The sequence below is a fragment of the Pyrgilauda ruficollis genome, unplaced genomic scaffold, assembly GCF_017590135.1.
Source record: "Pyrgilauda ruficollis isolate IOZ18807 unplaced genomic scaffold, ASM1759013v1 scaffold62, whole genome shotgun sequence".
In the NCBI taxonomy this organism is placed as follows: Eukaryota; Metazoa; Chordata; class Aves; order Passeriformes; family Passeridae; genus Pyrgilauda; species Pyrgilauda ruficollis.
The window spans coordinates 342,977-356,601 of record NW_024527933.1 but is presented as its reverse complement, the minus strand read 5'-3'; the positions used below and the strand labels follow the sequence as shown (position 1 = coordinate 356,601).

General features: G+C 50.1%; 1 protein-coding gene across 1 annotated transcript in view; it reads left to right on the top strand.

Moving 5' to 3' along the window:
* VAV2 (vav guanine nucleotide exchange factor 2) overlaps nt 1-13,625 on the top strand; it is a 126,832-nt gene that overhangs the window by 91,696 nt on the left and 21,511 nt on the right. The window contains exons 4-6 of the mRNA XM_041483864.1: nt 1,509-1,577; nt 10,242-10,344; nt 12,412-12,510. Coding sequence (XP_041339798.1) covers nt 1,509-1,577; nt 10,242-10,344; nt 12,412-12,510 — 271 coding nt within the window. The remainder of the gene's footprint in view (nt 1-1,508; nt 1,578-10,241; nt 10,345-12,411; nt 12,511-13,625) is intronic.

Here is a 13,625-nt window from a genome sequence, read left to right as displayed (position 1 = left end):
ATATGCATGTAAAAGAAAGGAGGTCGTGCCTTGTGGTGGATTTTTTTTTGCTGTTGTGACAAGTGATGTTTAAGCAGAAATCACCTCTGAGTTCTGCCTTCTTGCCAGAGCTTTGCAGCTCTTGCCTGGCTCCCTCCTGTGTTGCCACCTTGCAGGTGGACACACCTTGGGGGCTCCCTATGGCAGGGCAGGGCAGCTGGGATGGCTGGGATTGCTCCATGGCTGGGCTCAGCACAGCTCTGTCCCCTCCTGGGCTCAGCACTGTTTCAAACTGCTTGGTCTGGAGCTGCTCCTCTAAAATGATGTACTGAGAACAACCAAAGGCTGAAATTTTGGGATTGAAGCAGCATTAAACCTCAGCAGTGGGACAGAAGGACTTTTCTGGAAGCATGGGAGCTGTGGGACTAAGAGCCTAAGGAAGGCTGAGGTGTAGCGGGGGAGAGAAGGCAAATTAATGCCAGTGAAAGGATCCAAAAATAGCAAATTCGGGGGCTAACCAGGCCATGGATTAAATCTTTCAGGAGAGGCAATCTATCATGGGCAGGGAGGGAAGAGGAGGACATTGCTCTTGAGGGCAGTTAGAGGTTCAGATGTGGCCAGCTTTGCTCCTCCACCGTGTCCCATGCCCGTGGCTCACTGCCTTCTCCAGGATGCCCAGCAGGGATGGGCAGAGCTGCCACCCCTCTGTGTCCCTGTGCTGTCCCTGTGCAAGGCTGGCTGTGCCCATGGGGATGCTCCAGCCCCAGCAGCCACAGCCCAGCCTGGCCCTGTGCCAGCAATAATACGTGGGCTTTAATTAAAACAGTATTTTTCATCTCCCTCATACGTTATTTGGTTATTGCTTCAGAATGAGCCAAGGAATTCTTGTATTCCCCCCCACTCCCTCCCTCACTCCTTTAATCTGCTTTCTCCCCTCCTTTCTTTCTGCCCTTTTGGTGTCCTTTCCCTCATCTCCAGGAGTTTTAACTTTTTTCAGCTGTCACAAAGTTGTTAAGATGAGGAGGCCTGGGGTTCATGAGGACTCAGTGATTCCACTGGGATTGCTGGAAGGTGCTTCCAGGGAAGCAGTACAGAGCCTGGCCGAGCAGGGAAGGAGCTCACAGGTGGAAAGGCTGGAGGAGAAGGTGTTTCTCCATCCCAACAAATCCAACACCAGGCTGGAATTATTAAGATTCCTGAGCTTTTTGTGCAGCACCAGCTCAGCAGGAAGGGCTCAGCCGTGGGGGCTCTGAGGTGCTGTGCTGTCTGACCATGCAGCTGCTCATTTTGGTGCCCAAGTGCTGCCCTGTGTGCCCAGCCAGCCTCCCCACCTGCATTCCTGCCCTGCCCTGCCAGCTGTGCCCTCGGGAAGCAGCAGAGCTGGTGTCACCCTGGGACAAAAATGGCTTTGCAGCGAATGTTTTGTGCTGCTCAGCAGGATGCTCAGGGCTGGGCTGAGTTCAGGAGCTCTGCTCTGAGGGGTGAGGCACCAATATAAAATATAACCCTGTCATTCCTTCCCTTGCCAGGCCCTTCCCTTCGGAGGAGACCACGGAGAATGACGATGACGTGTACCGGAGCTTGGAGGAGCTGGCAGAGTGAGTGGCCTCACCTTCTCCTGGGAGGGCTGAGGGAAAAGTTGCCGTGGGTTTCTACCAAAAAAAAGGCAGATAAAGTTTGACAGCAGGGTTGGGAGAGCCAGGACGGCTGCTTTGATCCTTTGGCCAGGGGATTTTTGTGCTCTGACAAAAGTCCATCTTTTTCTGGTGCAGAGCCCTGGGAGGTGTCACTTTTAATCAGTCAGAGTTGATGAGTGGCATGGTGGGGGGTGAAAGGGGCCAAGCCCAGGGGGTCCCCAACTCCTCCTAAATCCCAAAACCCTGGCACTTAATTCATCCTCTGAGGTGATCCAAGCCAGCTCTGGGGGTGAGGTACTCATCTCCCCCCATGGCATTTTTTGGGTGCTGGCACATGGAGAGCTGCACCCCCGTGTGTGATTTTGGACCCCACCAGCTGGCCTGGGTTAATTAGAGAATAGTTTGGGTTGAAAAGGACCTTGAAGACCATTTCATTCCACCCCTTTGCAAGGGGCAGGGACACTTCTCACTATTCCAAGTGGCTCCAAGCCCCATCCAGGCTGGCCTTGGACACTTCCAGGGCTGTGGCATGACATCCTACCATGACACCCGTCCTGCTTGTCCTTGCTGGGACGTGGGGTGATGTCTCTGTCTGTGTTTATCTGGTTTTTCTGCCTGTGGTGATGATGTAACAGGCTTTTAAAATCAACCTTGAACTGCAGCACACACGGGGAAGTGCAGGCACTATTGGAATTCAATGGCAGCATTCCCATCAAGCCAGGGTTTTGCTTATGAAGTGCAGTCATATGGAGGGATGGAGTGCATGGGTGGATATGTGGCTTTATGCAGTTAAATATTATTGTTCCACAACATAAATAATAAGACTCCTTAATCCAATGAGTTCCTTATGGCTTCAGTTATTACAAAAGTAAATCATAAATTACCAGCAGAGGGAATGGAGTGCCCTGGAATTCCCTGCTTGCTGTTGGCTCCCAGCAGCTGCAGTTTAATAAAATTTTAACCAAGAAAGGGATCCTTTCAAGAATAGCATTTTTTGTGCCCCCTCTCCAAAAGTTCTCAAAATCCCTTTAATATTTGGGTTTAAAATTCCTGTTTCTCACACACAGAGATGCTTTTAATTGTAGAGAGATTTGTGTGGGGACTCTCACACGAATGCTGATGGGGATGGCAGTGCTGGCTTAGAAAGAGCAGGTTTGGGGTGCTGCCCTTGGTTATTTGGTGCTGGAAATGGGTTCCCAGCTTTATTGCTTATTTGGTGCTGGAAGTGGGTTCCCAGACTGGTTCCCTTGCCCCCTGGTGACAAGGTGTCCAGGTGGAAGCTTCCCAAATTGTTCTTTGTCTCTTGGTCAGAGGGGCTGTGGTGCCCATCAGATAACTTGGAGGTTTATTTCAACTGATTTCCCTGTTCCGTCCCAGATCTCCAAATTTAACTTTCCCTGTTTTGCCATTCTCTGCAAAATCCTCTTTTTAATATCTTATGTCGGACTCATGGGGGACAGGCATGTTGAAATCAGCAGGGATTGCACAAATTCCTTCATCCAGGCCTGCCCTGCCACTGCACAGGAACACGGCCTACAAAACAGTGTCAGAATTCACCCATAACTGGAAAAACCCCCAAAACTCCCTGGAGAACCCCTCAGTCTGAGTTCTGCTGCTCCTGCTGCCTGCAGCAGAGTGTCCTTTCTCCCCTGGAGCAATTCCTCTGGTTGGGAATGTGCCAGTCCCAGTGTGTGCCCAGGCCCCACAGCCTGTGGCACTGATGAGAAACCTCCTTTTTCTCAGCTCCTGCCCTCTCCAAACAGCTCAACAAGGGCAGCATTCACTGCTGGGAGTGATTCAGTCCATCCAGCATCTCTGCCTTTAATGCTGCTGATGATCCAGCAGCCTTGGGAAGATGTGGCTGCAGCCAAAACGCTTTTTTTTGGAGGCGAGGAAGTGATTTCCACAGCAGGCAGGGAAATGACCCAATGTGGGGAGGGAGCTGCTCCAGCCCTGCCTCTAAAACCAGCAAGGATTTGTCACCTCAAGGTGCTGCTCTGCTGTCCCCACAGGCCTCAGAGGGACAAGGGTGGATGAGGAAGGACAGCCCTGGTGGGCTCTGTGCCACCAACTCACCCTGGGAGAGAGGAATCCCCCAAAGGGAGCTCTCTTTGGGAAAAATGCTCAGGAGAAACTCTGAGTTGGTTCGTACAAGATATTTTGGGGGCTGGACAATGAGGTTTTTTTTGGAGAGTGCCAGAATGCTTTGTTTCAACTGTAAGTTTGGTGGAGTAGTTTGGTGTCCCCAGGTTGAGGTTTTGAATTCCTAAATTCCATTTAAAGGCTGCAGAGCCTTGGGAATATGAACATGTTTGTGATGGAGGTGCTGATCTGGGGAGCAGAAGGAACCAGGCTTTGTCCCTGTTGTCCCCATGATGCTCTAAAGAGTGGGAACCTTTCTCCTGAGAGCTCTCCCAGCAGGGAGGAGCTGTGGGACAAAAACCAGGGCTGGACAGGGGACACAGGAACAAGCTCTGTGTGAAATCATGGGCCAGCCACGGGGTTCTGCTGTGTTTAAAGGATGTTTAAGCCTTGGTGACCTCATTGTGCTTTCACCTTTGGGGTGGTGAAGGGATTAATCCCAGCTCCAGACAGATTCCCCAGCCAGGCAGATCAAGGCACATAATTGCCTGGAAACAGCTATTTAGTTAAAAAAAAACCCCAACAATTGGTGATGGAAAGGGGAAGGGAAGCTAAAAGGCTATCAGGGGAGCTGGGAAGTTCTCAAATTCCCTGTTTTCAGCCCTCTGGCCCCTCGGTTTGCTGTGCCCTGGGCCAGATGGCAGCTTGCAGCCAGCCTGGGCAGATGGCAGGGGCTGCTTGCATTGCAAGTGCTGCCTGATCGATGCTGTGGGGAGCTGTAAAGGGACAATTGGCCTCTGCTGCCTGATTTATTCCATCCTGCCCCATGCCAGACCCTGGAGCAGCCATTTGTGGGGAGTTTGTCCATGAAATGAGCTGGGTTTTGCAGCAGCAGCAGCAGCAGTGTGTGGGTTCATCCTCTGGAGGCTGTGCCTCCTTATCAGGGATTATCAGTGACCCTTGTCCTGAGGATGCTCCTGCAGATCCCTAGGGAGGGGAGCTGCTGCTTCCCACATGGCTGTGGCTGCTGGGAGCTATGTCAGGAGGCAATTATCCACCTTACTGCCCTGCCAACTGCTTTTCCATCCCCCTTTATGGCTCTTTCAGCTGCTCCAAACCATCCTGGTACCTCAGAGTTACACTTAACATTTCACCTAAATTTTCTCCGCTGCCACTTGAGCTCTCTCCAGTTATTTGGTCTCATTAAATTTATGGCAGTGATTAATCCTGGCCCTCTTTACAGCCCCAGAGTCTTCTCTGTGATGAACCTTCTCCACTTCATGGCACTGTCCCTCTGCAGTGACACGATTAGGTAGATGACACGGGGCAGATTTTGGGTTCTTTGTTGGCTGCTTGAAGAATTCAGAGTCAGGAAGAAGTTCCGTGAATGGTTTGATGTGAAACATTCAATTTGCATAACTTTTACCTTTGTTTTCTCTTCTGAAGATGATTTGATTTGAGGAGAGGAGTTGTAGTGTTGCATAAAGGACCAAGTAAGTGTTTTAGGCAAAGCAGGTCCCAACCAATCCCTACCCCTGGAGAGCTTTGTTGATGTTGATATCCCCTGCTCTTGTTTGGAGCTGCAGCTCACTGGGAATTTATCCCCAACAAATTTATTGGGGTAATTGTGTATTCCCAACCTTTCCATCCTAAAGAAGGAGGGAAGGAGATCTGCTAGGTACAATTTCTCAAGTGATGGCTCTTCTGGACTCAGCTGCTTGCTGAAGTTTCTCCTGCTTCTCTCACTACTGTCACCAGCATTGCCCCCCTCACATCTTCCAAAATAGTGCTGTGATCAGCAGAATTTCTCAAATGCATTAAAAAAAGTAACGAGCACAGGAGCCAAGGTGAGATGATAAGTGAGCTGCCACTTTTCCCATTATTTTTATGTTGGACAAACCAGGCACAACAGCCCCTCAAATAAATGGCTCTGTGGTGCAGGGCACTTGAGCCAGAGTGCCTGTAAATGTGTCTGTCCCTTGTGTGTCACTCCTATTGATTTTTACATGTCCTGCTTGTGCCATTTCTAGGATCATATTGGTCACTGTGGCTGTTTGAGGCTTTTTCTTGGGATCAGAATGTTCCACTTGGAGTGGGGAATGTAAGACCCGAGCAGAATAGATGGGAAAAAGCTTCTGCTGTTTCCAGATGAGTGTCTCCATCCAAGTCCAGTCTGAGTAATTAAAACCCTGCAAGATCTCGAGTCCTCCAGCTGCACATCTTGCACTCCCTCACCCTGAAACCTAAACCTGCCAGATGTTGCTGCAAATTTAGGGTTCTGCTTGTCCTCTCTGACAGAATGAGGGGGTTGGTTGGAGGAGCTGTGTATTTATAGCCTTGAGTGCAGAGTGAGGATGAGAAACTGGGGATTACTGGGATGGACTGGAGCCTCACAGCAGCCTCAGAGACCCTGCAAATCTCCCAGCCTGGACCTGTGGTGGCTCTGAGATCTTCTGGCTCTTAACCCTGGTCACAGGACTGGAGATTTGGGGTTGTCACTTGGTTGTCTTATTTTAGCTCCTTCTGTCCCCTCCTGCTCTTTGTTTTGCTGTTCCTGGTGCTTCTGGCTCTTTCCTCAGCGTGGTTTGGACAGAGTTTTGGTGTGGTGGGTTTGTCATGAGGGTTTGTCCTTGAATTCTTGAGTCTGCTACAAACTCATCAACTTCCCACAGCAGCTTTTGTGGCTGGAGAGGCTCTTCAGTGGCCCTGAAATCCCTCAGAGCTTCCCCAGTTACCCCCATTGTCACTGCAACGATGAGTGCAGGGTTCCTTCAGCGTGGTGGACCCTGCATGTCATTTATTGGGGCATCACAGCCTGTCTGTGCCCGTGGTCCCTTCCAGCCCCAAACATTCTGTGATTCTATGGATTTGTCCTTCCCTTTCCCTCACTCCTGGCATCAGTGCCTCAGTTCTGGGAGCTGCTCCCTGGCACGGCTGCTGCCTGACCGGGTGGGCGTTAGTGCACAGCAGGCACTGCCAGTGAGGCAGAGCTCAGCCAAAAGCATTGTTTTTGCCTGAAATTGCCTTAGATATGAAAAGCTTTATTCATTATCAGCTTTTCTGGCTCGGCAAGAGGCTGCCAGCCCAAAGCTGGTTGGATCCTTCCTAATAACAGTAATTGCAAACGCTGGCGTTCCCTCTGAAGGGTGGCTGAAATCCCTTTCCTAACGCCAGAGCTGTCAATGAATCTCCTAATCCAGGCAGTAGATCACAAGCTCTGATACCCACGGGTAACTCGCAGACTCTGCTGCTTTTATTGAAGGAATAAATTGCTTTTCTTTGTGAGGAATGAGGTGATCTGGCTTTCCTTGCTCAAGTTGTTCCGTCTGCCCGTGACACGCCTGGGATGCTGAATTTATTGCCTGAATTCAGTGTGTCCTGAGCTTTCCACTGGCTAAAATCATCCCAATCCCTGTTTTAAGGACAGGGAGGGTGTGTATTTTCAACTCTGAGAGGCACAGGTGAGGATCAATATGTGCAAAGCAGAGATGTCAACATCCATACGAGCCTTGCAGGAGCTTGGCTGCTCCTGGGCTGCTCCAGGAGAGGCTGATCCTCGTGCTTTGCTGCTCTCCATAAAAACTGGCAGCCTCTGGTGTTTCTCAGAGATGCACTGAGAATGTGTTTTAATAAATAACAGACTGCTGGACCATGGTGATGTTGTGATACTGCCACGGCTGTTGGGTTTGAGGAACTCTGCTGCACTCCCTAGAGCTCTGGAGTGGAGGTGTCTTTCTAGGTGTCCCCAGGATGTAGGAATAGTTCATATTTTTTCCCCAAAACCAAAAATAGGAGTAGAGAAGAGCTTGTCCTGCTGTGGAGCACCAGGAAGGGCTGGAGCAGCAAGGCTCATCCCCTTCATTAGAGGAATGGAGCTGTGAGGTGCTGTCAGGATGTGGCCCCACATGGTGGGGTGGTTTGTGTCCAAGGGCTGTTGGCACTTCTGTGGGCAAATCTGATGAATTGTCCCTTGGGAAGCGTTTCTTTCCTGGTGGGAAAGGCTTTGGGGCATCCACCCTTCTCCAGTCTCAGCCCATGACTGAGCAAAACCCCTCTGGCACCTGGGGAGGTGGCTGAGGGGTGGTAGTGCTGGGTTCAGGTTGAACCAGATGTTCTTGAAGGGTTCTTCCAATCCCTGATGATTCTGTGAAAGCCCCTTCAGCACCACATGCTGTCACCTGGGTTTCTCCCAGTGTGTGCCCACCATGCTCCAGAGCTCGTGGCTTCTTGGGGATGGAGGAGAGTTTGTCCAGGCTAGGAACAGCAGCTTTTATATTTTTCAGATTCTGTGCTGCTTTGGTGTGTAATTCTGAGCTTCATATTAGGGGATGGTGAGCTCTCTGCACAGAGCAGGGAGGCAAAACAATTCCTGCTCCAGCTGGGGACCAAGGACAAATGATCCAAATCTCAGCCCCGAGAGCACAAACAACATGGGCTGGAGAGAGAAAAACAAGCAGGATGGGACTGCATGGGCTGAAGCTGGAATTGGACAATGAACTGCAATCTGCAAATGGAGCAGAACTGATAAAAGTGAGAGACCCCATGACCAGTTGAGCATTTTGTGACCATTTTGGTTCATCTTGGGCGTAGCCCTGGCTGGGCTCTTGTGCTGCCCAAGCTGAATCCATTGAGGCCTTTAATATATCCCTGTTTTATTCTTTAACTCTGTCCAGCCTGTGTTCTAGCTCAGCCTTCCCAAGGCATCAGTTCCTCACCCAGCTGAGCTCATGCCCATGCCATTAACCCAACCACACATTCCCAAAAACCCTCCAGCCATGGAAATGATGTATGGAGAGACAGCCAGCAAGCTGAGAGGTGTGGGCAGGGAGATTCATCAGGAGCTGGGAGTGACTGGCTGTGGAAGAGGAGCAGAGCTGAGAATATAAATATTGGTGCAGATAATAACGGCGACGCCTGGGAGGGGGAAGATGGATCACCAGCTATTAGTGGGCATTATTGCAGCAGCTGCAATGCATCACCCGGGAAGAATGGGATGGATACATCATGCCAGTGCATTTATTTAAAATCCCCAAACTTTTATTGAATAAATCTGTTTGTATAAATAGAAAGGGCCGTATTTAAGCAGCCTGGTTTTGCAGGCAGATGTGCTCTGCTGCTCAGTGATATGTAATAGAGAGATGTTGAGTGTCACACTTGGAGCACAGCTTTACACCTAAATTTATTTGTGTGTAATTAATACCCCTGTTGAAAGACACAGCTCGTAAAATATGCGAACGCTGTTTGATATTCCAGCATTTCACACTGTCCTGATCCTGTGGGATTGACTTCAGTGGGGGCTGTTAGCTGCCAGCACCTGTAGATCTAAGCACTGGAATTATTATTGTTAATTGGTATTTAATATGGGCTGAATTTTTCAAAAGTATTCCAAGGTTGAGGAGCCCCTGGGAGGGTGTGGAGGCTCAGATGATAATTAATTACTGAACACCATCACCTTTAGCACAAACTGGGCTCTGCAGCTCTGGGATGCCTTTGAAGCCTGGGAATGCAGGGGCAGCTCCAAAGTGGTGGGGCTGGTCCTCAAAATGTGACGTTTTGCTGCTTAATTTCTCCCTGCTGTAAGTGCTGTTATTGGCCTCTGCCCACCGAGCTGAGTGTCTGATGAGACTGCCTTGTGGTGGTCAGGAGAGCCTCCTGCTCCTCTGGGAAGTGCTTGATTAAGAATCACCCCTCAGGGCAGGGATTGGGCTTTGTAGGAGTTGGGGCATCACTCAGAAATGGGCTGCAGAGCGTTTAAACCTGGATGGAATGCCCAGGGCTGGTCCAGGCGTTGCTGTGTGTCCTGCACAGCCCAGGGTTGGCTCATCAGGGCTGGGGTGCTTCTCCTACTGCTCAGAGACATTGGATGACTGTTTAATATCTGCTCCTGCTTGGAGTGGATCTGGGCTCCTACAGCAGTTTGCAGCCCTGGCTGGGGGATGGGGATGGCTTTTTGGCACAAAGGAAACTTTTCAGTGAGGAAAAGCAAAATCAGATCAAGAGCGAACGCAGAGCCTTAAGCAGACCAAAATCCAGCCCTTAAAGTGAATTGTCTGAGCATGATATAAAGTCACTGAGGCAAGAGCTGCTCCTGGTCCTGAAGAGGAGCTGAAGGGAGGTTGTGGGCACCTTTGGAGCAGGTGGAGCTGGAGCTGGTGGCTCTGGTGGCTCAGATGGCCCCTCTGGGTGCTGGCAGAGCCATCTCAGCTGGGCCCATTAGTGCTCAGCAAAAGCTCTGCAGGGGCAGAGCTGGCAGCCCGTGGTGCTGTGGGCATCTTGGGCATGCCTGGCACAGGGCACAGAGCCTGGCACAGGTCAGTGTTTAAATTTTGGCTGTGATCCCCGCTCGTGTCGAGCAGCGTTCCGCCTTTTCCAGCCTCCAGCCAGCGGAAAGAAATGTGCAGCGGGCACTGATCCGGGAAAAACAGAGAGCAGGGGCTGAATTCTCGTCTCTTCCTGGGATTCTCCTCCCTCCTCGGTGCCTGATGAAGTGCCAGTGAGCATCCCCTGGGTGTTATCCCTGACTCCTTCTCCTTCTCGTTGCAGCGAACACGATCTGGGCGAGGACATCTACGACTGCGTCCCCTGCGAGGATGAGGGCGATGATATCTACGAGGATATCATCAGAGTGGAGGTTCAGCAGCCCATGGTAACAACCCAGCTGTGTTTTCACAGCCACACCTCGCTGGCAGGGGGAGGGAGGGGGTTCCAGGAAGGAAAGGACTCCGTGCCACTGGCAGGTGATGCTGCAGGGAAGGGAATCGCTCTGAGTCGCTCCTCCAAACTGGGATGGCACCAGCCCACAGAGGTTCTCCGAGGAGTTTCCCTGCCCAGCCTGTCATCTGCAGGAGCTGGGGAGGAGGAAGGGAAAGGGAGACCTAATAAGCCCTAAAAGATAAGCTAAAAATAGGATTTTGCTGCTGCTGAGGCTGTGTCACTCCAGCCTTTCTGGGGAGGCTCCGCCTGCTCCGTCAGCCAGAGGTGCCACTGGTATTTTTAGTTCAGGGTGACAGATCTGTGTGTCAGGGATCCAGCAGCTGTCTGTGCCTGCTGCTCCTACCTGGAGCAGGAAGATGTTTACAGTGGAGCTTTCTGAGGTAGCAGGGACCAGTGTGGCATTAGGGACAAGTAGCTGTCCCATTTATCACCTCTAACAAGCTTTTGCTGCTGGAGAAGCCTGAGTGTGAGGCATGGACAGCATCATGGAGGGACTTGTGATATCTCCAAGGGCTCTGGAGCAAATATCACAATCCATGGATGAGCCCAGGAGGTGTTGGTGGCCCTTGCACCTCCCCAAAGTGCCCACAGCCACCTCCCTACCTATGTCCCAGAGCGTGACCTTCCAAATTTCCTCCCCCCCCAGTCCAATATCTGCTTCCCCCAGGCTTTGTTCATCCACTAATTACTCTCCCCTAGTTCCCCCCTCCCTGGAACAAAGCAGGATCAATGGACAAGCTCAGTGATCAATTCAACCCCTGGAGCAGCATGAGGAGCTGGAGCCTGGGAATGCAGGGCTGCATCCATGGATGCCTGTGCCCTGGTTCCTCAAAGATCATAAACCCCTCATTCCATCCCTTCACACCTTGGCTGCAGCTGGAGGAGCTCCCTGCACACCAAAACCCCCCTGGATCAGGGAATTGGGCCCAAAATATTCCCCCTGATCCTGCCAAAGTGCTTGGTTCTGAAGGCAGCACAGCTCGTTGCTCTCCAGTGGTTTTTGCCACCAGTTGCAGAAGCCTCTTGGCCCAAGAACTGCCCCAGGGGAAGGTTTTGGTAGGAATATCTTGCCTAAAAGGGAAAAATGGGGGAAAACTCCAGCAGCCAGGTAATAGAGGATTAAGGTCAGTGGAACTGGCAATTTGTCACTGTCCCCTCCACATTATTTTGTGTTTTCTGCTGAGCAGTGTTGGAGTTGAGAGCTGTGACTCCCTTTCACTTCCCTGAGGAAAAGAACCTATTTTTAATATATCTGCCCAAAAAATTGAACTTTTAGGGTAACATTTGTTGCAACAGCAAGTGTGTGATGCTAATGGCTTCTTGTATTTCTGCATGCTTCAGATTAGATACATGCAGGTAAGATGAATTGATTAAAATCTGGGGTTTCATCCAGCTGAAAGGTCCCAGCTGTGAGTTCTGAGGGGGTGGACAGAGGGGCTCTGTTCCTGTGCATGATCCATAAAACCCCATCACTGAATTCCCTCCCAAATTCAGATTCTGCCCTGCCAAGTGCAGCAGCTCCCAACACGTGGTCCCAGCTTTACAGAGCAGAAGTGACTCCACGAGCTGGGGCTTTGGGAAAAGCACATTTTATGAGATTTGACCTAAAATCAGGAGAACTGGCAACCCTGGCCAGGGATTTGTATGAGTCTGATGTATTATTTGTGACCCACTTAGTATCTGTTGTGAGTTTCATCTTAAGCAATAGAAAAACAGTTTAAAAAGGGGGAAAAAATCAGCCTTTATCTCTTATTATTCTTCTTTAGCTGATAGTCTGTGGTGGTGTGGCTGTAATAAATGCAAAAAATGCATTTTTTTCCATGTTGAAACATATTTAATAACACAGCCAGGGTTCCTCCTTATATTTTTTGGATAAAAATGGTTCCCTTTAGCATAAACCAGTAGCGGTTCTCTCCTGACTTTCCAAACTTGTGCTTGGTTGCTGTAACTGGACCACCCTTAGGACCATCTGACCATGCCTTATTTTTCCTTTCCCTAGAAAATGGGAATGACAGAAGATGACAAAAGAAATTGCTGTTTGCTAGAAATCCAAGAAACTGAGGCCAAATACTACAAAACCCTTGAAGATATAGAAAAGGTGAGAACTGAGCCCTGCTTTCCCCAGCAGCCCTGGATCCCACGTGAGTTGGGCTGGGTTGGTTCTTGCTCCCAAAGCTGGGAGATGTGAGGGGCAGGATGGAGGAAAATGGGAGAGGAGGGGGATCCACAAAACCCTGACAAGCAGCAACGTGCAGGAGCCAAAAGCAGCATTTTTTTTTTTGGTGATTGCTGCAGATTAGAAGCAGGCTGAAAAGCCTCCTGCTGTGTCCCCCCTCTCCTGGGGTGAGAATCTCCCACTCCTGGCTCAGCCAGGCCGGGTTTGCTGATAAGAGCTGTGTTTGCAGATATCTCTTATCACTCTGATTGCCACGGAATAATTCCTTTATTCCGAGTGCTGAAGCTGTGCTGACTTGCCATTGAAGCTAATTGGATTAAAAGGAACGTTGTGCTGCCTAAATTTGTGGGGGTTTTAATTGGTTTTGATGAATTATTGTGGCTCCTTTCTTTCAAAAACAAATAAAAGGATAACACCTCAGCAATGGATGGAGCCTGGAGGTGGTTCCTGCTCTCAGGAAAGCAGCAGGAAGGAAGAACAAGAATGAAAATCAAGCTGCCATTTCTAATCACCCTGATGCTTTTGTTTCCTCCCCTTTTGCCATTCTTTCCCTCTGTCTGCTGAAAGTTCCCCCGAAGAAGCTGTGAGCAAAACTGGAAAAATGGAAGAACACTTCCCATTTTCCAGGAAAATGTCCCAATATATTTGTCATTTATGTTTCCAAGGAACCCTTGTTCCTTGGAAACAGCCACAGCCCTCTGGTTCGGGGGAAAGGAAGGGTTAAATTATTGCTTTCATATCAATTAAAGCTTGCAAAGGCTTTGCAGGTCCTGGTGGTGTCATGGATGGAAGTTCCCCTTTTGGGTGTGTTGTGTTTGGGGTTTTTTGCAGTCCCAGGTCACGTAGATGTTCCTATTAAATATGGATTTGTTCAGAAAGGCATTGCCCGTGTAATCACATCATTGCTGCCTTCTCAAGGGCAGAATTCCAGGGAGATAAAGGGCTGGGAAGATGCTTCAGTGCAGCCAAGGACTGCAGAGTGCATTTCACCCCACTGCTGCAGCTTTAGCAGGGGAAGGGGCTGTGGGCACCCATGG